Source organism: Monodelphis domestica, chromosome 6 (genome assembly GCF_027887165.1).
Source record: "Monodelphis domestica isolate mMonDom1 chromosome 6, mMonDom1.pri, whole genome shotgun sequence".
In the NCBI taxonomy this organism is placed as follows: domain Eukaryota; kingdom Metazoa; phylum Chordata; class Mammalia; order Didelphimorphia; family Didelphidae; genus Monodelphis; species Monodelphis domestica.
This window is the reverse complement of record NC_077232.1, coordinates 259,680,695-259,707,270: the sequence shown is the minus strand read 5'-3', so window position 1 is coordinate 259,707,270 and position 26,576 is coordinate 259,680,695. Positions and strand designations below refer to the sequence as shown.

The 26,576-nt window shown below is 37.9% G+C and overlaps 1 protein-coding gene across 2 annotated transcripts in view; it reads right to left on the bottom strand.

Moving 5' to 3' along the window:
• Positions 1-26,576, bottom strand: part of MANBA (mannosidase beta) — a 113,897-nt gene that overhangs the window by 52,774 nt on the left and 34,547 nt on the right. For both annotated transcript variants that reach the window (XM_056803138.1, XM_007495872.3), the window contains exons 6-9: positions 26,100-26,275; positions 24,487-24,597; positions 8,417-8,568; positions 3,363-3,480 (exon numbers count right to left, since the gene is read on the bottom strand). In XM_056803138.1, the coding sequence (XP_056659116.1) occupies positions 3,363-3,480; positions 8,417-8,568; positions 24,487-24,597; positions 26,100-26,275 (557 nt within the window). The remainder of the gene's footprint in view (positions 1-3,362; positions 3,481-8,416; positions 8,569-24,486; positions 24,598-26,099; positions 26,276-26,576) is intronic.

The following is a 26,576-nucleotide window of genomic DNA, read 5'->3' as shown; positions in this document are numbered from 1 at the left end:
AGATCACTTAGGACCAATCTCATGATTAAAAACTAAATCTCTAATTGCTTGAAACTAAGACAGGAGGCCCAAAAATGGAAAAAGGAAAAGAAGATGGAAGGGCTAAAGGTGAATAAGGGGAAAGAAAAGAAGGATTCAGGAAAACAAGTACTAGATGGAAAAGAAGAGAACTCCCTCTTTCTTAAACTAATTCTTCCCCTCCTCACCTTCCACTCATAATGAGGCTGACATGGAGAAACACATGACATCTATGAGCCATTGAAGGTCAAGGTCTTGCAGTAAACAAAAATTATTTCATTCCTTTGCTTATAATGGGAGAATTTTTGGTGACACAGGCACAGCAAAATTCAAATTATAGGTTAAACAAAATATGCAAATACATGTCTACTTGAACATTTCATATTTTTATGCCTATTCTATTCTAGTTAAAAACAAAATAAAACAAAACAGACTTTCAGCCAACCCACACACAAATGGAAAATTACTTTAGAAATTGTTAAAATCCCAATGAATCAATCTGGTCCAACAAGTTTAATATCAAATTTTACTTATGTTCGAAATGAAACTCCTTCATTTAATTCTGTCCTTTTGGATAGCTTTAAAGGAGATGTGTAAAAAAAATCAGTTCATTTGATTTCCCCTGAAGACATTTTAAATTTCTTGTAACTCTCTCTGAAAAGACCAACCATCCCTCATTCACCTCACTCCTCACTCAAACATCCTCATTTCACCATCATCCCTCGATGACATTTTCTGTTTCCAGCCCTATGGCATTAGAATGTGCCTTCTCTCCCTAAGCAAACTGCTGTCATCGACCTATTGACATCTCACATCTTTCCCAGTGCCTTTAGTACTTGTTCCATGGTCCTCTGCTGCCATATCCTTTGCCACTGGGCTTCAAAACTTCAGATTCTCTCTACTACAACTTCACCAGAGAAACTACTCAACATCCTCTATTCCAATAAACTCCTTCTTCTTCATTCTTCAATTCACATTGGTATGACCACTTCTCAGACCTCACCAACTGGGACTTTTAGACCTGTTCCAAGATGGAAACTGAAATTCCATTTTCTGCCCAAATTTTCACTTTTGCTTCATTCAATGCAGATCAAATCTTGGCCTTTACTGCAACCTCTAATTCTGAGATTCCTCAATATATTTCTCCTCCATCCCCAGTCTCACTTAGCCCAATGGTTGATGACTCTGGGCAAGGCACTTAACTTCTGTTTGCCTTATTTTCATCATCTGTAAAATGAGTTGGAGAAAGAAATGGTGAGCCACTCCAGTATCTTTGCCAAGAAACCCCCCCAGTAGGGTCACAAAGAGTCAGACATGACTGAAGTGACTGAACGCCACCACCAACTAATCACCTCTCCTAAAGCATTTCCATTAATCTTATCCACAAGAAGCCTTGGAGAAGTTCTCCTGAGGGGACAACAGTTTCCATTCTCTCATCATATCTCCAGCACCCAGTACAAGGTCTGCCCTTTTTTGCAGAATGTCCTCCTCTCTCCTTCTCCTTGCAGTTTACTCATACTTTTAAAGCCCAATTCAAATGCCACTTCCTATGAAAAGCTTTCCTTGATCCCCAACCCCCAACCCCTGTTTGTTAATAACCTTTCCCATTCATATTGCATACAGCATTTGATTCTCTCACTCCTTATTGCACACTACTACATGATTAGTGTATTGTAGCTACCTAGAAGTACCCTTTTCTTGAAGGGCAGGATTTAGGGAAACTTTCTATCTTCTCCCCAAGCCTAGCACAACATTCTGTCTATATTAAATGTCGAATAAATGCTTGATTGTGTTGCTTTGTCCATTTCATATATGTTTATATGAGAAAGAAAATAATTAAATCCTTTATATTTGCTACCATTTTGTAAGTCTGATTTGCAAAGCTAATAACTCAGGCAGCTCTTTTTTCCCTAATGGATCTGTTGCTTTCCATTAAGATATCACCATCATCATGTAAACAATGAAAGAAAACTTGGCTATGGCTTGTTGTTCATTCATTTCAGTCATGCCTGATTCTTTGGGGTTTTCTTGGCAAAGATACTGGAGTGGTTTGCCATTTCCTTCTCCAGCTCATTTTACACATGAAGAAACTGAGAGTTAAGTGACTTGCCTAGAGTCACACAGCCAGTAAGTGTCTTCTGCATCAGGTTCAATATTTGGATTGATTCTAAGATGGAAGGTAAGGGTTTTTTTTTTAACCTTTGGGTTATTTTATAATTTGGTCCAGGGGCCCTGGGTTCTAGCACCACCTGGGATATTATCTTTATGACTTTAGCCAAGGCCGGTAATCTCTTTGGACCCAGTCCTGTGCCATCTTCTTTCTAGGAGTTTGTCCTATAACTTCTCCAGGCCACAGTGGTCTCTTCCTTCTTGAATCCCCTGATTTTTTTATCTGTATTTTAATTTATGCTGTATTCTAATTTATTTGTCCTACTCTCTATTTTTACTAACTCAGATGTTTGCGGGTGACCAAAATAGCAATGGAAAATTGCATTGTGGGTCTAAAGTAGATGGCAAATCAATACAGATTGTGGGAAACATGGTATAAAAATACCCTCAAGCATATGAACAACCAGTTAAAAAAACTGGGCCAGTCATGTATTGAGGATAAACGACTGAACAATAACCTCTTCAAATAGGTGTATTTCAGGAATATTGAAAGATTATTACAAAAATGTATGATATAGAAATAGGTATTGAGTGATAACACTTGTATAACCCAGTGGGACTGTATGTCATCTCTGGGAGAGGAGAGGGAAAAGGGAAGGGAAAGAACAGGAGTCATGTAACCATGGGAAAATACTTAAATTAAAAAATTGAAAAGGAATATTGACATTAACTGGTTGGGTGGTCCTTATTTTATCTACCTTGGCTTTATTCTATTAGCACATGAGTAAAGAGGAAAAGAAAGGGGGAGAAATAATATTCTAGTTCAATTCTGGGCATCCAGAAGTCATGCTTACAAAATCAAGTCCATCTGGAGCTGCCCTAATTCATTTATGGACTTGGGGATATGTTCCTTGCTATTATTCCAACTAGACTGTAAGCTCCTTGTGGACACCTATTTATTTCCTACCTACAACTGTCCTGGTTACAAAGTAGGTGTTCAATAAATACTTGGGGACTGAGTGATTTCTGAAATGCTTTTCTAATAATGTATACCTTTTTCTGTTCATGTTTAAACCTATCAGTTTTATTAAAATGACTACATTAAATCACAAAAACAAAGAGAAAATTATATAGAATTTGCAACAAATACTTCATATGATCATAAGATACAAATAATATGAATGGAAAACTGATCAAAGCAAGCAGAAAAGGACAATCACAAAATAGACAAATACCATTAGTCCTAGTTCGTCACAGATTTCATAGAATTCATCTTGCTCATAAACACCCCCTCCCCAAACTCGTAGAGTATTCATGTTAGCATCCACAGCAGATTGCAAAAGAAGTCGTAATCTACGGCAGAACAAAGAATTAAAAATAAACAGTTCTGAAACCTACAAATATGAAATATAATAAATGCAAACAAAAAATAGAAAAAAGCATGACATCTCAAATAAATCCTCAGTTCTCATATTTTTGATGGATAATTAGTTGAAAGTTAACCTGTAAAAAAATGAAAACAACACTAATTATAAGAGAAGTAAAAATTAAAACTCTGAGGTTTCCCTTTGCACTCATCAAACTGGCACAGAAAAAAAGAATTGCAAAATGTTACATGTTGGAGGGGTTGTAAGAAAAGAGGAATACATACGTTGTTGGTGCCACTGTGCGTGAGGCCAACTATTCTGTGAAACAATTTGGAATTATAGTAAAAAAAAAAAAAGATTCAAAATTGTACCTGACCTTTGACCCAGAGATACTAAGATGAGGCATATACCCCAAGGAGATCAAAGACAGGGGGAAAAGTCTCAATAAAACAAACTATTCATTTTTGTGGTCGCAAAACAACTGGAAACAAAGTGAGTACCTGTTGATTAAGGAGTGACATAAAATTCAAATGAATCTAATGTAATATTGTAGCATTAAAAAATGAATATGAATAATTGAGGAAAAACATGGCAGATACTTGTATAAAATGATGCAGAACAAAATAAGGAAAAGGAAGCAAGAGAACAATTTATACAAGGACCACAATAAGGCAAATGAAATTTTGAAAGGCTTCATAATTCTTATCAATGCACTGCCTAGTAATGACTTCAGAGAACCAGTGCCAATGAGGCATATATGGACAGAATCAACATTTTGATGTTCCATGGCTTAAATGTCTTTCAATCACCTCATTAGAAAGTAACAGAAATGGAGTTTTTTAAGCATCAATAACTTGTTTGAAAAGAAACGAAAATTAAGCCTAGCTAGAGAGTCCACTGATGCATGCAATTTGCATTGCTAAAGACTGGAGTTAAAAGCAAATAATTCTTGATATGTAAAGGAGAAAACTGTAGGGCAAATGAAAAACTCTAGACTTCAAGTTACCTCCCTAATAAAATAAAAGCAAATAAAAATGCAAATGTTGGCAGTAAGTATAGAACACTCTTATGCTTGTACTACAAAGACTCTTATGCTTATAATGAATGAATGAAAAGTAGTTGTTAAGGGCTTACTATATGCCCTTAACAACTACTTTTCTAAGTGCTACAGATAGAAATAGGAAAGATGATTTCTGCTCCTGCTCCCCAGGACATTACACACTAATTAGAGGAAGCAACACATAAAAAGAAAGCTCAGCTGCATGGTTTATGTAAAGGTACAGAAATCATAAGGGTGCAGTTGCAGGGTGGATGGCAAGGCTCAAGAGTCCTTAGCTACACTGTGACAGGGGTGCTGGGGATCTCCAATGAATAAGAAAATCATAAGGCCCAATAGCTTCATCTCACTGAATGGAAAAACAATTGGTGGTTCCCATCTGACTTAGACCTTGTGAGTTGTCAGGTAGCCCAGATGGGTACTGGGTGGACCAGCAAGGGGAGGGATCTGGCTATGGGAGGGGGAAAAGTATTTTCAATGTGCTGAAATATCTATTGAAAGGAAGTGTCAGTGAACAGGGGCAGCTAGGTGGCTCAATGGATAAAGATAGCCTGGAGATGGGAGGTCCTGGGTTCAAATGTGACCTCAGATGCTTCCTAGCACTGTGACCCTGAGCAAATCATTTAACCCCATTGCCTAGCCCTTACCCTTCTTCTGCCTTGGAACCAATATCTATAGTATTGATTCTAATATGGAAGGTAAAGGTTTAAAACAAAAAGTTATTGGACAAAATCCATCCTCTGACAAAAACACCTACTTCTTTATTACTCCTTCTGAGGTTTCTCTCTTTTAATGAGTCTCTACCCTGTCTTCTTCCAACTCACCATATGACTAATCAAACCAAGAAAAAGGCCCATCAAGTTACTTTGGGAGTATCTCCAATAAACCCAGGAGAGAAAGCTCAGAAGTTAATCTAGACTCCTTGATGAAAATCTGACCTGGGGAGAAATAAATTAATGAGAAGGAAAAAAAATATTCTGCAGAAAGTTTCTCTGATAAAGATCTCATATATGGGCCACATAAGGATCTCATTCAAATTTTTAAGAACAAAAAATTACTCTCCAACAGATAAATGGTAAAAGGAAATAAACAGGTAATTTTCAAAAGAAAAATACAAATGAAAATGATGCTCCAAATTATTAATAATTAGAAAATCAAATTAAAACAACTCTATAAATTCCACTTCAGGAACACATGTGATTGGCAAAGATGACAAAAAAGAAAATGTCAGTTGTTGAAAGGGCTACAAAAATAGGCATACTTTTGAACTGTTAATGCATCTATGAACTGGGCTAGCCATATTGAAAAGTAATGTCAGGCACAAAAAGTCACTAAATATTCTTATTTCTTGACCTAGTGATACCACTACTAGGCCAATACCCTATAGAGATTTTTTTTAAGGTTTCATTTGTTTAAAAATATTTATAGTCCACTGGAATATGAGTACCTTGAGGGCAGGGAGAGTCTTGCTTTTCTGTTTCTATCTCCAGGACTTAACATAGTGTTTTGTATATAGTAAGTATTTAAATGTTTCATTCATTCATAACAGCTCTCCTTGTTTTAGCAAAGAACTGGAAAACAAGAGGTTCCAGTCAACTGAGGGGTGGATGAAAAAATGTGGCATATAAATATAATTATTGTACTCTAATGTATAGATAGAATTCACTCCACAAGGTTCATCTGACCCAGCTAGTCTTACCCAGCATCCCATTTGCATGCTTATGCTGCATAAACACACATGGGGGGGGGGGTGAGCACAAAGGATAAAAATTCTGGTGTGGCACCGCACCCCCCTCTCTACTTCCCAGAACGTGGCTGCAGAGCCTGGGCTGAGAGCCAAGCAGGAGAATGCACACACACAGTCAGTTAGGTTAGATTAGTCTTTAATTTACTTTTTCTATCTTTAGTGATTATTAATAAAACTCTATGAAAAAATAAGAACCTGGAGTTATTGATTTTAAATTTAAATTTTACACTAAGAAATAACAAAAGGAATTGTTACAGAGAAACCTGGGAAGACTTATATGAACTGAATGAGCAGAATCAAGAGAATTATTTGTATGATGTCCTTATTAAACTAAATGAGTACGAAAGATTTAGAAACTGATCAATGCAATGACCAAAGAAGATTCCAAGGCACCAATGATGAAACATGGCACCCACCTTCTGACAGAGAGGAGATTGATTCAGGCTGCTCGATGATATACTCATTTTTGGACATAGTCAAAGAAGAAATTTGTTTAGCTCTACTATGTAAAATTATTGCAGAGGTTTTATTTTTATTTTATTTTTATTTTTTCTCAATTTGGGAGGTGGGGAGGAAGAGGGAATCTAAGAATATGGCTACCACCTAAAGAGAAGAAAGGAAAAGAAAAGAAAGAAAAGAGGGTCATTAAGTATGTTTTTGAAATATACAGAAAGATGCAAGCAATCATACAACAAGCAGGACAGCTTTGAAAGCTTGAAAATCCTTTGAAAATGAAAAAAAAATTAACATTTAATTTGTTATATCCTTTAAAGGGAACCCAAGTTGTACATAATAGAAATTCCCAGCTTTGTGTACAACTCTTTTTGTTTTATTGGGTCTAAGGATGCCCATACTCTAGTCAAAGTTTGTTACGTTCAGAATTTCAAAAAGTAGAAGAAAAAATGAAGGCTCAGAATCTTCTGGGGTGGGAGATTGGAAGACAGAAGAATAAGGAAAAAAGGATTATTTGGGACAGAAATTCATATGCTTTTTGCAACAAGGACCCAGTTCCATCCATAAATCCCATAAAGAGGCCAAAAGTCAAAAACAACAATGTCCAAAAAAAAATTTCCTGGCCCCATATCCTATGCCTTAAAGAACTTAATGGAGGCAGCTAAGTAGCACAACAGAGTGCCAGACCTGGAGTTGGAAGGACCTGGGTTCAAATCTGCTCTCAGACACTTCCTATCTGTGTGACCCTGGGCAAGTTACTTGACTCCAATTGCCCAGCCCCTACTGCTCTCCTGCCTTAGATTCTGAAATAGAAGGTAAAGTTAAAAAAAAAAACTTAACCCACTAGAGAAAATTACAAAATATTAGTACCTTTTTTATAGTCACAGGAAAAATGTTTTATTTAATTTTAGTACCTTTAAATAATAACAGAGGAAGTTACTGTAAATATTTGACAAATGCCAATCATGAGGGTACTAACCAATTTTTCTTACAAAATGTCAAATAATAGACACATTAAGTAATCAATAAACAATAAATACAAAATATCAAACAATTTCAAAATCATAGTAAACTTCAAAATTAAGAAAAACTATTATAATGAAAATGTTCCTTTTCGTAATAGAAACTTTGGAGAGAATCTGTCCCACATTTTCTAAGTCCATAGTTTTGAAGTTCATTTAAAAAAAAAAAGCTGCTGACCTCAAGACAAATTGTCTCTATTTTTGTTCACCAATTTTAAAAAATGATTAAATTTAATTTTCTTTTCATCTGTAAAGTCAAAGTACAAAAGTAAATCATATTCAGAAAATAGAGGAAAAGCTAGTTGTTTTTAATGATCACTTTTAAAAATAGTAAAAACTGGACAATTCTCGATTTTTCAGGAACCAGTTTTTCAGCTTGTGGATTAGCCCAGAGGGCAATATTCTCTAAAGAAGCTAAATATATAAACAAATGGTTAAAGGATTCTTTTCTGGAAAAAATAATTGCTAAGTTCTCACCCATCTGAGATGGCTAAATGTAATACTGCTTAAAAACAGAGATTTATTATGGTCCAAAACAATGGTCTCTTGTTATTGTTACATTAGTACAGTATGAATAAATGACTGCCTCTTAAAAACAATATATCACTTTAAAAAAATGAACAGTCAGTGAATTCTAACTTACGAGTCCACAGTTACTCTATCCTGGAAGGAGTCTGCTGGAATCCAGTTAGATCCTTTGATAAATATGGGAAGTCCATTAATTTTGAAGTAGAAACTTAAGCCGGAAGACCCTGCTATTGGGGCCTCTATAAGTTCCACTGTCCGGAAATAAACCTATTATGAATAGCAAAAGAAAAAAACCGTGAGAATTCATGGAATCACTGCTTGCAAGCAAAAAAGAAAAACTACACCTCAACATTCAATAACTAATACTCAAGCCAATGTTAACAATCCTGCTGCTTATAGGAGCATTTCAAGCCAGTATGGGTTATGAGGGTTTATTTTAAATCCTACAACTTTGCCAAAGTTGTTCATTGTTTCTACTCGGTTTTGGTTGAATCTCTAGGATTCTCTAAATATACCGCATATCACCGACAAAGAGGGATAGCTTTGTTTCCCGGTTGCTTATTCTAATTCCTTCAGTTTCTTTTTTCTTCTCTTATTACTATAGCTAGGATTTCTAGAACAATATTGAATAAAAGTCATGATAATGGACATCCCTGCTTCACCCCTGATCTCACCAGGAAGGCTTCTAGCCAATCCCTCATTACAGATCATGTTTGCTGATGGTTTCAGGTAGACACTCTTTATCACTTTAAGGAATGTTCCATTTTTACCAGTGTTCTCCCATTTTTAATAGGAATGGGTGTTGTATTCTGTCAAAAAGCTTTTTCTGCATCTAATTTCAAGGCAACGTGATAAAGTAGAAAGAATGCTGTATTTGGAGTCAAAGGGCCTGAGGTTCAAATTCCAGCTGTTATTTACCCTTCTAATATCACTGGATTGCCCAAAGCTTCGTCCTTTCCTGCATTCTGCAGGCATTCCACCACCCTCCCTTCCCCTGCAACATTAGCTGATTAGGCTGACTAAAGCAAGTTGTACCAGGTTGGCTGTGGTCTCAGTCAACAGCAAGACTCAGAAATCAAGGGTCAGACCAGTACTGGGGCTCAGAACCCATATGACCTTAGACAAGTCATAGTATGTCTCTATGCCTCAGATTCTCATTTGTAAAATAAGATGGTTTATATAACCTCTAAGGGCCTTTTAGCTCTAAATGAATGATTCTATGAAAATATTCATCTTAAAAGAATTAAAAATTAAAAAGAAAAGATTCATACTGTTAATGTAGCCCATGCACTTTCTCTTTAGACTGACTGATGCAGTGGAAAGAGTTCCAAGTTCTAAGTTCTAGTTCTAAGACTAAGGAGTCCTAAGACCTGGATTCAATTCCTATCTTTGACCCTGACCACCAGTGTGACCTTGGGCCAGTCACCACCCTCCTCCCCTCCTTTTCATAGGTCTCTTTTCCTTAGGGAAAATGAGGAGCTTGGATTAGATGAATACTCTGATAGGAAAACATGTTAACAATGGAGGGACGTGTCTAAGTCACCTTTTATATCATAGATTTGTTCAAAGTGAGCAATTATGTTAGATATGTTGGAAAGGAATTTTTATAACCCAAAATAAAACTGTATACAAAGCATTTCATAATCTGACTTCTACCAAAGGGAGTAATCATTTCAACTTTTCATTTGTAATGTTCAAGGCTCAAGATTACTTATTTTCACTGATAGGTTTACTCTAGGTGGTGACGAATATCCCACCCTCAGAACATGCTGTTTCTGAAGTTTTCCATATGGAGAAGTCAGGATGGGACTGTGTGATCTTGGGCAAACCTCTCTGGTCCTTAGCCAACCCCAGGAGTCAAATTAGATGATTTCTAACATCTCTTCGAGCTTAAAATCTATTTTCCTTTGGTCCTAGATAGAACCACAGCCAACTGGTGAGAGTTAATGCAGAGTTTATCCAGCCAAAGAAGGTATCAGATCATCTGTTCTCTTTCCAGAATCCCTTGACTAGTAGAGAGAAATGGTCATTAGATTTAGCAATTAAGACATCATTTGGAAAAGAAGAGTTAATAACTTCAGAGAAAGCCATTTCAATTGAATGATGAGGTCAAAAGCCAGATGAAGGTATATAGTATATAGACGGATTTCTCAAGGTGTTGGAGCAGAAAAAGGCAGGATATAGAATGATAGCCAAAGGGGTGTTAGAATCAAATGAGTGTTTTTTGAGCTTGGGAGAGACATAGCTAAGGGTTCAATGAATAGGAAGTGATTTGAAAATGAGACAGGATGAGAATGTGGCCCTTCTCTTGGTGAAGGCAACAGAATGATAGGATCAAAGATCCACAGAGTAGGACTGACCATGACAATGACAAGGGCTAACTCGTCATCAGTTATTGGAGTGAAGAAGAAGAGAAAGCATGAGATCAGAAGAATATGAGATCAGGAGAAGTGAAGGAGCTCTTGGTGAATGGTCTCCACAGTGGAGAGGATGGAGGGAGAGAAGCCAAGGCAAAGGTGAGCAGAGGCAAGAAGGTCTGAAACAGCCACTGTGGAGAGTGGAATGGGGAATCAATTGGGGAGCAGTCAAAGAATTGTCTTGTAGCTGTGGGATTAAATACATTTGGTGTGTGGTGGATTCACCATAGTTTCATGATTTCCTCCAGCTCCATTAAGCAGAACATGAAAAGAAATCAAAGAGGCAAATGTTAGTCATCCCAATTTGGGCATGGCAAGCAGGGATCAATAACAGGCCAAGTGGTCAAGGAACTCAAGTTGAGGGTGGTATAGAGCCAAAATGGTTCAACAAGAGACTGAGTTAGGGAAAGAAGAGAGTGTAGTGTGTGATGTGTAGCGTACTGATGGTCTAAGAAAGAAGCAAAAGATGGAAGGAATGGAGGTCACACTAAGGACAAGGCAAAGAGCCCAGAGTTGTAAGACAAGAAAATATAAAATGATAAAATGTTGGGATAAAATAATTTGAGAGATAACGAACACAGAAGTGGAATATTTGTGAATGATGGCAAGATTAAGGGTATAATCATCTCTATGTGGCTAAGGTAGAGGGGAGGAGTCATATCATAACCAAAACTATTATTATTATTATTATTATTATTATTATTATAGCTAGCATTTATACAGTGTTTACTACATACCAGGAAGTGGGATAAGCACTTTAATAAGCATTATCTTATTTGAATCTCAAAACAATCTTGGGAGGTAAGTGCTATTATCCCTAATTTACAGATGAGGAAACCGAGGGAGATAGAGGTTCAATGATTGCCCAGAATCCTACAGCTAGTATCTGTATCTGAATATGTATCTGAAGCTGTATTTGAACCCAGACCCAGTGTTCTGTTTGCCACACTACCTTGTAGACTGGGAACCTGGGAAGGTCAAAAAAATATCAATATGTATGCTGATGTATTAGCATATGATCAGAGGTTGAGGTGGAGGAAATACTGTGAGCCAGGCACTGAACTCATTGAGGATGAAAGAATCTTAAGAAAGAATTCTAAGGATCAAAAGATAAGTGCCAGGAACACCAAGGTGGCTAGATGAATAGAGAGCTAGCCCTGGAGACAGGAGGTCTTGGTTTCAAATTGGTCTTAGACACTTCCTAGCTGTGTGACCCTGGACAAATTACTTGGAACCAATAGTTAGTATTGATTTTAAGACAGAAGGAAAGGGTTAAAAAATAAATAATGGCCATCCAGGATCTGATTTGGGTAAGAAATCTATACAGCATGAACCCCAGCAGACAAAAGTGATGGTGTAGAAGGAAAACTCAGAAGTAGAGATGGGAAGCAGGGAGTACGTCAACTTCCTCCCAGCATCCAGTGAGTTGGGGTTTTAAGTGAAAGTAAAACTAATGTTGGAAAGGGTGAGGAGGGAGGAAATATCTTTAGTAAGGAGCCAAGTCTTGGTGAATGTTCAATAAAAGGAGAATGGAAAAGATTTAAGATGAAAGGAAGCTTGCTAATTACAGGCAGACCTGAAGGTCGACATTAGAGGGATGGAGTTGGGGTGGTCTGAAGTAAGAGAAGGAAAAGGGAGCTGGGGAATGAGGTTTGCACATTCTCAGTCAGGACTTCGGAAGCACTGAGATGGGGAGTGAATACACAAGGCCATAAGAGTAAGTCAGTTATGGAAGAATGAGACCCACAGTAGTAAGGAGTAAATCACTGGCAGGAGAAGTATGATTAAACCAACAAGAGCCTGCCCCTTGAGGGGGGATCATGACAGATGATGTTGTACCCTGGAAGGGCCAAAGAGATCCTCCTCACAGCAGACCGGGGCAGAAAGTAGAGTACAAAAGAAAGCCTCATGCAGGGAAAAGGAAAGAAATTTCCTCCAGAGAGACGAAGACAACCACCCTGAAATGGGGCTGATGGCTGAGACCCTGGAATATCAACAACCAAAGCCAAAAGGTAGTGCTGGAGTGCTTACCCATTATGACCTCTCCGTGATCTTTGACATTGCCAAGCATCTCTTCCTTCTGGATACTCTAAGTGGTTAGGACATTGTCAGGACATTGGCTCTCCTCCTTCCTGTTTAACTACTCCTTGGTGACCTTCACAGGATATTCATTCATGTCAAACCCATTGACTGAGTTTTCTTGGTTGACTTGGGGTTTCTTCTCTTTTTCCCTTTCTACTATCTCATTAGTTCCCAATGGTTCGATGACCATCATCATGCCAATGATTTCCAGACCTATTATTTGTCCAGCCCTTGTCTCTCCCTTGAGCTCCAGTCTTACCTCCCCAAATTTCTTTTGGGCATTTTGAACTAAATATCCCTTAAGATAACCTAAATTCAACCTGTCCAAACCAGGTTTCATTCCCATATACCAAGATTTGCTCCAAATGGATTCATGAATTAGATCTAAAAGACCACATCTTAAATAAGTTAGATGAACAAGAGCCTAGAGGATAACCTGGAAGGTAAAGCTGACAATTCTGATAGCACGAAATTACAATTTTTTTGCACCAACAAAACTAAATTTAGCTAAAATTAGAAGGGAAGCAGGTAATTGGAGGAGGAAATCTTTGTAAAAAAGTTTCTCTGATAAAGGTTTCATTTCAAATATAGTAATGGATTAATTCCAGTAACAATAACAATAATAATAATAGCCATTCCACAATAAAAGAAGGATTAAAGGCTATGATCAAGCAGTTTTCAAAGGAAGAATCCAAGTTATCAAAAGCCAAAGGAAAAAATGCTCCCAATCATTAATAATTAGAGAAATGCAAATTTGAAAAACTTAAGAGTTTCCATATCATACACATCAGATTGGCAAAGATGACAGAAAAAGGGAAATGATGAAGATTTAAGGGGATGCAGGAAATCAGACACATTAATGAACTTATCAATGGAAATGTGATGGGACATTCTTGAAAACAAAAGTCACTATATCCTTTGGCTATAACCCAAAGAAAAGGAAAGAAGGAAATAATGCATCTGTAGGGGAAAAAAATCATATGGCAAAGAATAGAAAAGTGAGGGGGTACTCTTCAATTTGGAAATGATTTCTCAAATTACAGTATATAAATGTTATGGAATTTGATTGGACTATATTTCAGAGAAACCTACAGAGAACTGAATGGAATGATGCAGACTAAAGAGAACAACCTATAAAATAACTCAGTAAACACAAAGAATTTCAAAAAGCTTAAGAACTCTGATCAATGCAAAATTGGTTGATCATCTTATGTTTATTGACCTCCTGACAAAGCTGGAAATTTTTTTTGCTCAATTATGCATATTTGTTAGAAAGGTCTTCTTTCTATCTCTTTCTTGCTCCCCCAACCTAGCTCCCCCCAATTGGAGGAATGACAGGTAAAGAAAATTTAATGCTTCATATAAAAATCAAATAAATTTTAAAATATAGGATAAAGTTCAATATCTTTCCCCAAAACCTTCTGCCTTCCTGACTTCCCTGTCACTCAGTCACTCAGGTTTAAAAAGCTTGCAATCTTTGTGTGATCCTTGACTCCTGACTTGCACTAACCTTTGTATTTTTTATTTTCTTACATACAAACCCTTTTCTCCACACGTAGATGTTGCCCTTTCATAGGTCTTCATCACCCCACCTGGACTTTTATAAAATTTTTCTAATTAGTCTTGCTGATTCATTTCAGTTCCTACTTCAATTCATCCCCTAATCCACTGCCAAAGTGAGCTTCCTAGAGTGTACATCTAAGCATATCATCCTCCTAACTCAAAAAACTTCAGAAGCTCTATATTACTTTTACAATCAAATAGAAAATGTTGGGGCAGCTGGGTGGCTCAGTGGAGTGAGAGCCAGATCTATAGACAGAAGGTCCTGGGTTCAAATCTGACCTCAGACACTACCTAATTGGGTGACCCTGGGCAAGTCACTTAGGCGTTATTGCCTAACCTTTACCACTTTTCTGCCTTGGAACCAATAAACAGTATTGATTCTAAGACCGACAGGAAAGTTGTATTGTTTTTTTAATGCTGTTGGGTATTTAAAGTGTTTCACAGTTTATCTTTCCAGTTTCTTAAACTGTAGTCCTCGCCTTTCCCCATTTAATGCCCTCTACCCATCCCTCAACCCAGGGCCTTTGCAATGACCATCAGCTATGCTTAGATGTTCTACCTCTTTACCTCAGTCTCCAAGCTTATTTCCTTCAAGGTTTAGCTCAAGAAGGAAGTTGTTCCCAGCTCCTCCAATTGCCACAGCCTTCTCCTCTGAGATGACCTTCCACCTACTTGGTATATATATATATATATACATCATACCGCTGCTGCTGTTGTTGTTCAATCAGATCCAACTCTTTATAACCTAATTTCAGGTTTTCTTGGCAAAGATCCTGTAATAATTTGCCATTTCCTTCTCTATTTGCTTCAGTTTCCTCATCTGCAAAAAAGATGGGGAAACTGAGGCAAATGGGATGTTAAGTGACTTGCCCAGGGTCACGCAGCTGAACTCAGTCCAAGTTCAGGGCTCTATCTAGAACCTAGCTTGGATATACTTAGTTGTCTGCATGTGGACTTCTTCAGTAGCTGGCATGAATCACAGGCGGGAGGAACATGATTAAACTCTTCAGAGTGTTCCCCTTAAGGGCTAGTGTGAATTTCCCCTAGAAAATAAGGGCATTTGTCTTTCTTTGTAACCCCCGGTACTTAGCACAATGCCCGACACATAGTAAGTGCAAAAGAATTCTCTTTTGACTGAATGAAGAACCAGAAAGCACCAGCCCGGAACTCGGCTGCCAGTTTTGGGAAAATGAAGCAATAAAAGAGAATTGATGTCCTTTGGAGAATGTGAGTCAGTAAAATATCACCCCATGTACCTCATGAAGAAACAACCCAATTCACGTCCCAGCTCCGGGAAATACCTTTCACACTGAGTGGAAAGTTTTAGCAACGGCAGCCCGTGCCTATGCCCCACTCCCCACAGCAGGAATGTTATCTCCCTAGCATCGGTCCCTAAACAGCTGAAGAGGCCCCCCCACAGGGCCCCCGGGAGAAGTTATCTGTTACCCATTCCTCTCCTCTGGGCACCACTGATTAGCATCTGGCCCTCCCTCCCCATCTCTGGCCTCCATGAGGTAACCTCAGAGTCATCTCCTGCAACAGGTACTTTACTTGGCAGAAAATGATGGGCTGTGAAAAGAGCCTAGCAAAGGGTCAAGACCGGCGCCCACACAGGCTCCACACTGAACAGCCTTTTTCCAGGAGGCCAAAGCTGTCTTTTGACCAAGCGTCCAAACAAAACCTGCAAGCCTGAGCCTGTGGGTAATAAGAGACAGACACTGGTTGCCAGATGAGCTGATAACAGGGCTAAATAGGCAGGAACACCGAGCTGGATGTTCTACATCCTCCAAGCCGGCGGCCGCCTTCTCTAAGGAAGGCGCTTTTAGGATCTCTATTAGGCAGGCTAGCTAGCTCCGTCAGGGTTTGGTTTGTTTTACTACACGGACTCAGTAAAGAGTGCCGGGCGGGCCAGCTGAATACTGTCTTTCAGGCAGGAGTCAGAAATGTCTTTAGAGGAGGGCTTCAGGGCAAACCGCTCGTCTCAGATTTCTCTCCCTGGTACCACTCGCTTCATCGGACCAGATGGATGATGTCAAGTCAGGATGTAATGAATCTTGATTCATCCGCTAAAAGCTGTTTCTCAGCTGTTTGTAATCAGATACTCCTAAAAGCAGAGCCACGTGACTGGAGTTTTTCAAGAGTTCTTTTCTATTTGAAAACTTGCCCACATGGCCAACACTGGGAACTCTTCCCCAGCCATTTCAACCCTTAACAAAATGTTCCAGGCTCGGTGGATCAAGAGCCGCCCCTGGAGGCAGGAGGTCCTGGGTTCAGATGTGACCTCAGATCCTTCCTAGCTGGGAAATTTCCTTTTCTCAACAATTATGAACATGATTTTGCCACTTCTGACTTAGGATGGTTGCATTGTATATGGCTATATTTTAAGTGACATTAGATATGCTTGTTAACAGCAAAAGGGGTAAACCAACTAATCCCCCATTGCCTAGACTTTACCACCCTTTTGCCTGTGAACCAATACCCAGTATTGAGTCTACAGTGGAAGGTAAGGGTCTAAAAAAATTTCCTTCTGACTATTCCCATGACTATATGCCTACAATACTATCTTTGAAGTTCATTTCCAAAGAGAAATGAAAGCATTTACTAAGTACCTCCATGAATCTGTCCCCATGCTCGGCTCCGAGGATTCATATACGAAGAATCTGGCAACCTCCACCCACAAGGAGCTCATACCCTAATGAGGGACCCCACAAGCATGCATACATACAAACGTACAAACGGGCTTGCGTATGGATGTATATAACTGTATATATGGGTGTATGTGTGTATTTGGGGAGCACCAAGCCAAAATCCAGGTTCTCTCTCTCCACTGTATGACACACAGAACGGTTTTTAGTATTCAGAGGGACTCAAACAGCCAAGTCTACATGTCACTACAAAAAATACTTTTCCAAGAAAAAGCTGTCCAATGCAGATGTGACTTCCTTATTTGCCACTGCCCTTATTTGAGCCCCTTTCCCTCCACTGAGCTCCCCTAGGAAGTCAGCCTTCCTCTTCCGGCTCACTCACCTTGGTGGAAATGCTGGGTAGATGCTGAATTAGGCATTTAGAGAAAGGTTAAGAACTGGGGGGAAATTTTTATAACAATAACCTCTGACAAAGGCTTAATTTCTGAAATTTATGAGGAACTAAGTCAAATGTACAAAAAATCAAGCCATTCACCAATTGAAAAATGGGCAAGGGACATGAATAGGCAATTTTCAGTTAAAGAAATCAAAACTATCAATAAGCACATGGAAAAGTGCTCTAAATCCCTCCTGATTAGAGAAATGCAAATCAAAACCACTCTGAGGTATCACCTTACACCTAGCAGATTGGCTAACATGACAGTAAAGGAAAGTAACGAATGCTGGAGGGGATGTGGCAAAGTAGGGACACTAATTCATTGCTGGTGGAGTTGTGAATTGATCCAACCATTCAGGAGGGCAATTTGGAACTATGCCCAAAGGGTGATACCATTACTAGGTTTGTACCCCAAAGAGAAAATGAAAAGGGGTTGTACAAAAATATTCAGTCACACTTTTGTGGTGGCAAAAAAATTGGAAAACGAGGGGATGCCCTTCCATTGGGGAATGGCTGAACAAACTGTGGTATATGTTGGTGATGGAATACTATTGTGCAATAAGGAATAATAAAGAGGAGAAATTCCATTGGAACTGGAACGACCTCCAGGAAGTGATGCAGAGCGAGAGGAGCAAAACCAGAACATTATACACAGAGACTAATACACTGCGGTATGATCGAATGTAATTGACTTCTCTACTAGCAACAATGCAATGACCCAGGACAATTCTGAGGGACTTATGAGAAAGGTGCTATCCACATTCAGAGGAAGAACTGTGGGAGTAGAAATGCTGAAGAAAAATATATAATTTATCACTAATTGATATGGATATAGGATGTGGGGTTTTAGCTTTTAAAAATTGCTCTATTGCAAAAATGAATAATATGGAAATAGGTATCAAGTAATAACATTTGTATAAACCAGTGGAACTGCTTGTTGGCTCCAGGAGTGGAGAGGGAAGAGGGGAAGGAAAGAAAATGAATCATATAAACACGGAAAATTTTTTAAAAATAAAAATAAGGCATTTAGAAAGGGAATTTCTGACCTTGTCTTAGCATCCATTATTAGAACAGAAGAAGCAGAAATACAGGCAGGATTTTTATTTAAATTCCCATATTCCCTGCTCTCTGAAGTTTTCTCAGATTATTCAAATGAACATAGGAAAGGCTGGCAATGGAACAGGGAAGAAGAAAGCCACATATATTTTGTTCTTTTTTTTCTCTTTCTGCTAGGGAGGAAGTATTGAATTTCAATGAGATTTGATGGGTTGGAAGGAGAGAATGAGCATTTATAAAGCACCTAATATGTGCCAGGCACTGCACTAAGTACACTTTTACAAATATTATCTCATTTGAGCCTCCCAATAATTCTGGGAGACAGGTGCCATTATTATCCCCATTTTATAGTTAAGTAAACTGAGGCAAATAGCAGTTAAGTGACTTACTCAAAGTCACCTAGTAGCAGAGGCAAGATTTTAACTCAGGCCTTCCTAATTCCAGCAACACTCCATCTAATTGCACTAGAAATGCCTTCTTTTTAAAACTCTTATCTTCTCCCCTAGTCTCCTGTTAACAGCTCTAAGACAGAAGGGCAAGGGCTGAGCAATAAGGGTAAAATGACTTGCCCAGGGTCACACAGCTATGAAGTACCTGAGGCCACATTTGAACCTGGGTCCTCCTAACTCTAGGCCTGGCACTCTATTCACTGTGCTACCTGGCTGTCCCTCATAAATGCCTTTTAAAGAAGTAAAAACAAAAAATGATCTTATAGTAAAAAAAAATACAGAAGACAAAAAAGATTAGAAATCTTTTCTCAATAACTATTAAGAAACTATTATTTTACCATTTCTGACTTAGGATGGCTGCATTATATATTGAGTGCTATATTTTTACTGACATTAGATATGCTTGTTAACAGCAAGGGATGGAATCCAACTCCCTCATTTTGCTGACAGTCAACTGGGCCACAAGGAAGCTGGGTGACTTGCCCAAGGCTACACTGGCACTGGCAAAGCTGGAATTTGGACTCTTGGAATCCAGACTCAGTGCTCCACAACACTGTTAGAAAAGGTAAGGTTTATATATGTGCATGTGCTTGTGTGTGTGTATATATTTACATATTTATGTATATACATATAAATACATATTCTACCCACAGAATTTATATTTTGCTGTTAGAAAAGTTCTAAACATTATGTGTACAAAGAAAATTTTATTCTTATTGTACACCTGATAGAATGAATTATTCATATTTTATCTTTCTACAAAGTAGATGAAGAAAAGCTACTCTGATATATCTAAAAAGTTATGGATATCACCATATTCCTTTATCCCTCTATATGATACATCTTTGAAATTCAAAGACTGAAAAACAGCTCCCTTCGTATCAAGTATTAAAAGATAAACTAAGTCACTCACAACACAGAAAGCTTCCCTCTGAGGGCCTGAGCCTAAAGACTGAGTCTCTTTTAGTCTGTTTCTTCATCTATATAATGAGGCTATTAGTCAACACACTCCCTTGGGCTCCTTCCAGCTCTGGTATTTGGAGAGCCTTTGGTGAGTACAAAAGAAACAATAATAGCCTATGTTAGGTTGGAGGGAAAGGCTGGCAAGCAATACTTCTGGCTTTTTCAGAGAAACAAACTATTCTGAGTCCAAAACATGTAGTAATAAGCCTTTACTGCTTATAGAACAAATCAGGTATGAACACCAAGATGAGAGTCCTTTATTATTTATCTATGTCTTACTTCCTTAATATTATCACAATTCTCTAAATCAAATAGTGGTCTCTTCTTCAAATCAATTCCAAATACAGTTATTGGGAACTCTAAAAGAAAGAATATAAACATCTACAAAAGGTGGATTGAGAGTCAGGCCCAGAGATGGGAGATCCTGGGTTCAAATCTGTCCTCAAACACTTCCTAGCTGTGTGACCCTGGGCAAGTCACTTGACCCCCATTGCCGAGCCCTTACTGGTCTTCTGCCTTAGAACAAATACACAGTATTGATTCCAAGAGGAAAAGTAAGGGTTAAAAAAAAAAGTATTAAGAGAACTAAATAAGAAAAACAGAGGTCCTGGGAGATGGTTGGTTCTCTTCTGAAAGTTTGAAGAGGAGAGAAAGAAAGGAGAGGGCAAAAGGAAGAAGGTAGAACAGATCATTTAATTGTAACTGGAGTATATGAGAAAACATATATAACATGGAGGAATGGATGGGAAAAGATGAACCTTACTCATATTTGAAATGAACACACACAATTTGCTATAGAGATACATCAAATTCAACAGGGAAAAAAATTGAGAGTCAGGGAAGTTGGGGAGGTTAAAAGAAAAGATAATACTAGAAAGGGAGTAACTTACAAGGAAAACTAACTTCCTGATACTGAATGGAAGAGTAAATGGGAGTGAGGGAAAAAAAGAAAGAAAAGGAAAAAACCATGAGAGGCCATAAATGGCTTCTTAGATGTGAGGAATGGCTGAAAAACGAGTATGGATGGAAAGGAATATTATTGTTCCAGGAAAATGAAGGAGACAATTTCAGATTCCTGGATACTGTGACTTGATACAAAGATGAGCAGAACCAGGAGAACAATTTATAAAATAACAATTTTATAGAATGAAAAAAAATCTAAAAGACTTATGAACTCCCAGGGGTCTAGCATAAAGCATGTTACCCACCCCTGAAAGAGATATACATTTTCAGACAAGCTCATTTACAGATTTATTTTATTTGACCATATGTATTATAAGGGGTTGGTTTAGTTTTGAACTGCAAAAACAATAAGGATACAAAAAAACCAAAGAAGGGTCACTGAAATATTTTTGAATATTTATATTTATACAAAAAGCATTCAGAAAGAAGCACAGAGACAAGAAAAACAGTTTTGAAAAAAATTTATTTTATTTTATATTTTATATACTTTATAAATATATACATTTATTATTTATATAGAATTTTTACTTAAAAGCAAGTTGTATGAAATGGAAGCTTAATAGAGAATCCTCTTTTTGTGCTGTGTGTGAAGATTCTCTTTTTTGGTATTAACAATTGTTTTAAATTATGAACCCTAACCTTCTGTCTTAGAATCAATACTATGTATTGGTTCCAAGGCAGAAGAAAGTGTCTGAGGTCAAATTTGAACTGAGAACCTCCCTTCTCTAGGAGTATCTCACAATACTCTGAACCACCCAGCTGACCCCTAAAAGTAATTCTTTTTAAAAAGAATCATTATAGGTCAATTAAAAGAAAGAAGGCAAAGAGAGAATTCACTTGTTAGCCTTCATTAAGTATAAAACAATAAAGATCCTGATATTGAGAAAGATTTGACAGCAAGAGGAAAAGGGGGCTGGCAGAGGATGGGATCAATTTGTGTCACGGAAACCACATACATGAGCTTGGACAGGCTCTGGGAGATAGTGGAGGAGAGAAGGTGCTGGCCCATGGTATCATGAAGAGTAAGTAGGCCACTACTGAATAACAACAAACCAATAAGCAAGCAAAATAAGAACGTTGCCCCAACTTGACCCTGGGAAGTTATCAGTAGCACAAAGATGAGATGATAATTTCAGAAAAGATGATCATCATCTGGACAGCGTTGGAGAGACATTGCTTAAAAAGCACTTTGAAGTGTTTTGTGTTTAGCAAAGAACTGAAAATTGAGGGGATGCCCATCATTGGGGGAATGGCTGAACAAAACCGCGGCATCAAGAAACCATGGGCAGGTTGATTTTAGAAAAGCTGGCATGAAATAATGAAGAATGAAATAAACAGAACCAAGCAAACACTGCAAGTAGCAAAAGTGATACATTTGAAGAATAACTGTGAATGTCTACCTCCAGAAAAAGGGCTGATAAATAAAAGTACACATGATATGGATTATGTGTAAATATATGGCCATTTGACAAAGATTTATATATAGATATATAAAAATACACATGTAATAATCAAATAAATACATGTAAATCCATACCATGCATATATATGTATGTGTGTATGTATAAAATCTTTGTCAAATAGTGGCCTTCTCTAGTGCAGAGTGGGGAGCGAGGGAGATGGCCCAGAACTTAAAATGTAACAAAAGAAATAAAATTAATTTTAAAAACAAAGTGGGTGTTATTTCCAATCTGATCACCTGCCCCTCTGAAAGTCCCCAGCTAAAAATCCCTGCATGATATTCTCAGATCCCAGCTCACTGTCTCTCTGCTGATAATTTTTCAATTTGTTGGGACTTGAAGGCAGGGACAGATGAAGGCCTTCTCTGCCTTGTTGAAGAGTCAGATTCTTATGGTTCTCCCAGAGGGTGGGAAACACTCAAATGATCTTTGTGAACATTGTGGTTTATCCACTTTTTGACACAGTCTATGCTACACTTGTGAAATATCTATGTTAGGGCAACAAAAGAAAGGGCAGTCAGCTTCATTTCCAAACCAACTGGCTTTTCTGATCATGACTTCAAATTCTCCAGAAACTCCCTGTTTGGACAAGGTGCAATCAACTCTGAAATTCACATATCCTGAGCCCCCCTTGTCCCTCTGGCCTCTTCCTCCCTCTGGCTGGAGCAGGTAGAGATAGGGTGGACCCTAGAGGGCTTCTCCCTGATCCTCTGCCATTTAAGGCAGGTCTGTAAGTCATTCACTTCAGAATCTCCCACCCAACTGCTTTCCCGGACTTTATAATCTCCAGAAACTCATTAACCTGAAAGATGAAATCAAAATCTGCAACTCCTATCTCCTCAGATGATTTCCCTCCTGGCTACAAGACTTCACCGTGCCCTCAAGCCAGTTACTCTCTTTCCCACCTTCTTTAGAACTTCTTTTTAGGTCTAGTCTTCAGCCATCCGATTATAAACTCTGAAGGCAGGGACTTTCTTTGCATCCCTCGAGATTAGCACATAGTAGGCACTTAACATTTACTGACTGACTCCGAATTCCTGGTGGTTTGGCCATGGTTAATGGAGAAGAAAATGTCCATGTAGGAATCTCCTACTAGCCACATGGAATTTCAGAAAGGGACAAAGCTCAACAAAAGTAGAAAATATAAGTATTGAATATCATAGTTTTGCCTAACCAAAACACCTACACTGAGAACTCAATAAGCTAGGGATGAGAGAAAATATATTCAATACACCTTGGACCACAGAAAGGGAAAAAAGCCTTACCTGACAGAGTAAAATATTTAAAGTGTTTAAAGATGGCTATTACATTTAAATGTATCAATAGCTGAAAACACACCTGAAACACGGAGGCATCATTTGAATGATTAGCCCTTTCTCCCAACATTGATATTATAAAGTGTAAATAGGACTTGTGGGGGCCCAACTCTGTTCTGACCTTCACTGTTTCTGTTTTAGGAAGTTATTTATCCAAAATGATATCATGAGCTGTGTTCATCTGAGGCTTTCTGACACTTTGTCTGAGTACTGGGAACTAGACAAAAATACCTTTGTGGGAGGACTGAAAAGCTCTTTAGGTATACTCTGAGCATTTTCCATGTTTAATTTTTTTTTTTTTTTGGTAAAAGAAAACACAAGGAGGAACTTATAAACCAAGTCAAATAGAGAAAGTTTTACATCAACAGCATTTCTAAATGTTACCAACTTCCCAGCAGGCTTTTTAACCTGCACTTTGTAATGTGATATATTGTTACATCAAAAGAAAAGAATGTTTCTATACTGTTTTTACTGCTTACAAAGTAAAGGCCTCTACTGTTTTCCTAAATGCCTCTCGCTAAAGTTGGGAGTATTAGAGTTGGAGGGGGGGCAGGGGTGGTAGTGTTATTTATCTTTTGAAAGCTCCATCCAATTAAAAATAACAGCTCAGTTCTCTGGCAATGTTGAAGTTTAAGCAAGCAAGAGAAATATTGTACCTGGAACACTTGCCTGCTTTCAAAAATAGACCTAAATGACTTTATAATAACAACAGCAGCAGCAATAAAAATGATGGTGGTGGTAGTAATAATAAAAAGTATTTAACATGTTATCTCACTGATTTGTAAGTCTGAAAATTGACATAAAAAAGCTACATGAATCAAAAGTGCTTACTCACCTTAGTTAATTTTTCAATATGATACCCTCCTTCCAGTTTAAAATTTACTGTCATATTGTAGCCGGTTTGATTTCCATGTCCATTAGGCCACCAAGTTTCCACTGTAATGCTCTTAAGAAATCAGATAAGAAAAAGTCATCTCAAGTAAGTAACCTGTGGGACATATCCAGCAAATAATAAAAAAATTCATCATAAGTTTCTTTATTTTCTTTATTTCTTTATTCACTGCATAGCTGCCAACATAACTAAGTTATCGAGAAAAAAAAATCAACCACAGATTCAAAATTTTAAATTAGAAACTTTGGGGCCAGGAAATGAAAGAATTGTCAAACACATCATGTCTGGAGAATGCTGTCTCTCATTAAATAAGACCAAGGAAACAGAAATTAAGCTAAAATCAACATTTCAAACAATGTGCTACAATTTTAATAGAAAAGAAGGGAATGAAAAAGAACAGAGAAAGATAAAAGTGGTGGCACATAAATTTAGAAAAACCCAGTTTAAATTTAGAAATTTAGTTAAATTTAGAAATTTAGTTAAATTTAGAAAAACCAGAAAACTCCATTTCTCTGATATTATGTACTTTCTTCTCCTCTGTAGTCTTCTTTACCCTTTAAAAGTCATCTTTCTGGTCAGAAAGTAGAGTTTGTCTACAGTTTCTACTTCTCCTAAACAAAGAAGCAACCAGTATGCCAATTTCAGAATTCTGAAGGTGACTAACAAGTATTAACCATCCCTAGTGAGGGAGAGGACAGATTAGTTCATGCTAGCCTTTGACAAGTGAGCAGAAACATGCATACCCTGGAATTTGGAGCCTTGAGATTTTCTGCCACTAAGTTTTTTTATTCAATTCAATCAGACCTGAACATTCTTTGGGCATCTCCTACTACATGGAAGATAATGGGCTAAGTTGCCTTCTCTTCTCCTGCTTGCCTTCCGACAGGCACCAAGATTATTTAGACAGACCTTTCCCACCTTCATGGTAGCTGTAACCCATCTCTTGGCCCTCTGTTGCTAGCCCCCCTCTTTTTTATTATAGAATTGTATTGATTGAACAGCATCTGGAAGACAGGGATAACTGATTCTGCCTCACACCATGAATGCTAAGGATGCTTGCAAAAGGAGCTAGTGTCAACAAATGTTGATTGGTGCAAAAAGTAATAGCTTATCTTTAATTTTAAAGAAAATTATGCCTAGAACAGACCCTAGTGGTTCTGGAGCCATGTTTCTAAAATGCAATGCCTATCATTTGCTTCATTAAGGGCCAAAGATACTGACACACACTTGCTCCCATCTTTTACGAGCCTTTACGCTCCTACTAAATTCCTTTGGGAGTCTAAGCAATTTCTCTAGTCCTGACAGCTACAGAAAAGATGTAGATCATATAGAAGCTAAAAATGAAAGAGAAAGAAGACATATCATCACAGGTTTGGGCAGAAAATGTTCTTCAGAATACATAATGTGCATTAACTTTGTTTCTAAGGTTTCAAAAATGAAGAGGAATAAAGAAATGGAGAAACTTTTGACTCAAAGTCTCCTTTCTCTTGTCCTTTGGAAACTGAAAGGCCCTGGTTTCCATTGCATACATTTCTTAGCAAGAATCAGCCTCTTACCTTGTTGATGTTCATAAGCAACGGTATCATGCTTTTTCCAGGATGAAGTTCAATGTTGTACATCTGCTGGGTTTGCAAACCTGGAATGCTCACTGTTACTTGGCCACCAAATGGTTTTGAACTGACTACATCAAAATAGGCCTCTATTTTAAGATTCCACTCTCCGGCACTGCTCACTGAAATAAAAAGGGAGAAAGGAGAGAAAATATATGTAAAGGAAAAGATAGTATTATTTCTAGACTCTTCTAGACATGCTGAGAAAGCAAGAGTGTTTGGGACTGCCTAAATACTTTCTTAATGCTGATCAGTGCAATGAGAAAACAGAATTCCAGGGCACCAATGAGGAAGTCATCAGGCGATACCCACTTCCTGACCAAGATGTTATGGATTCAGAGTGTAGAAGAAACCACATTTTTTTTGACATGACTGATATGGGAATTGGTTGTGTTTGGCTATGCATATTTACTATAAGAGCTT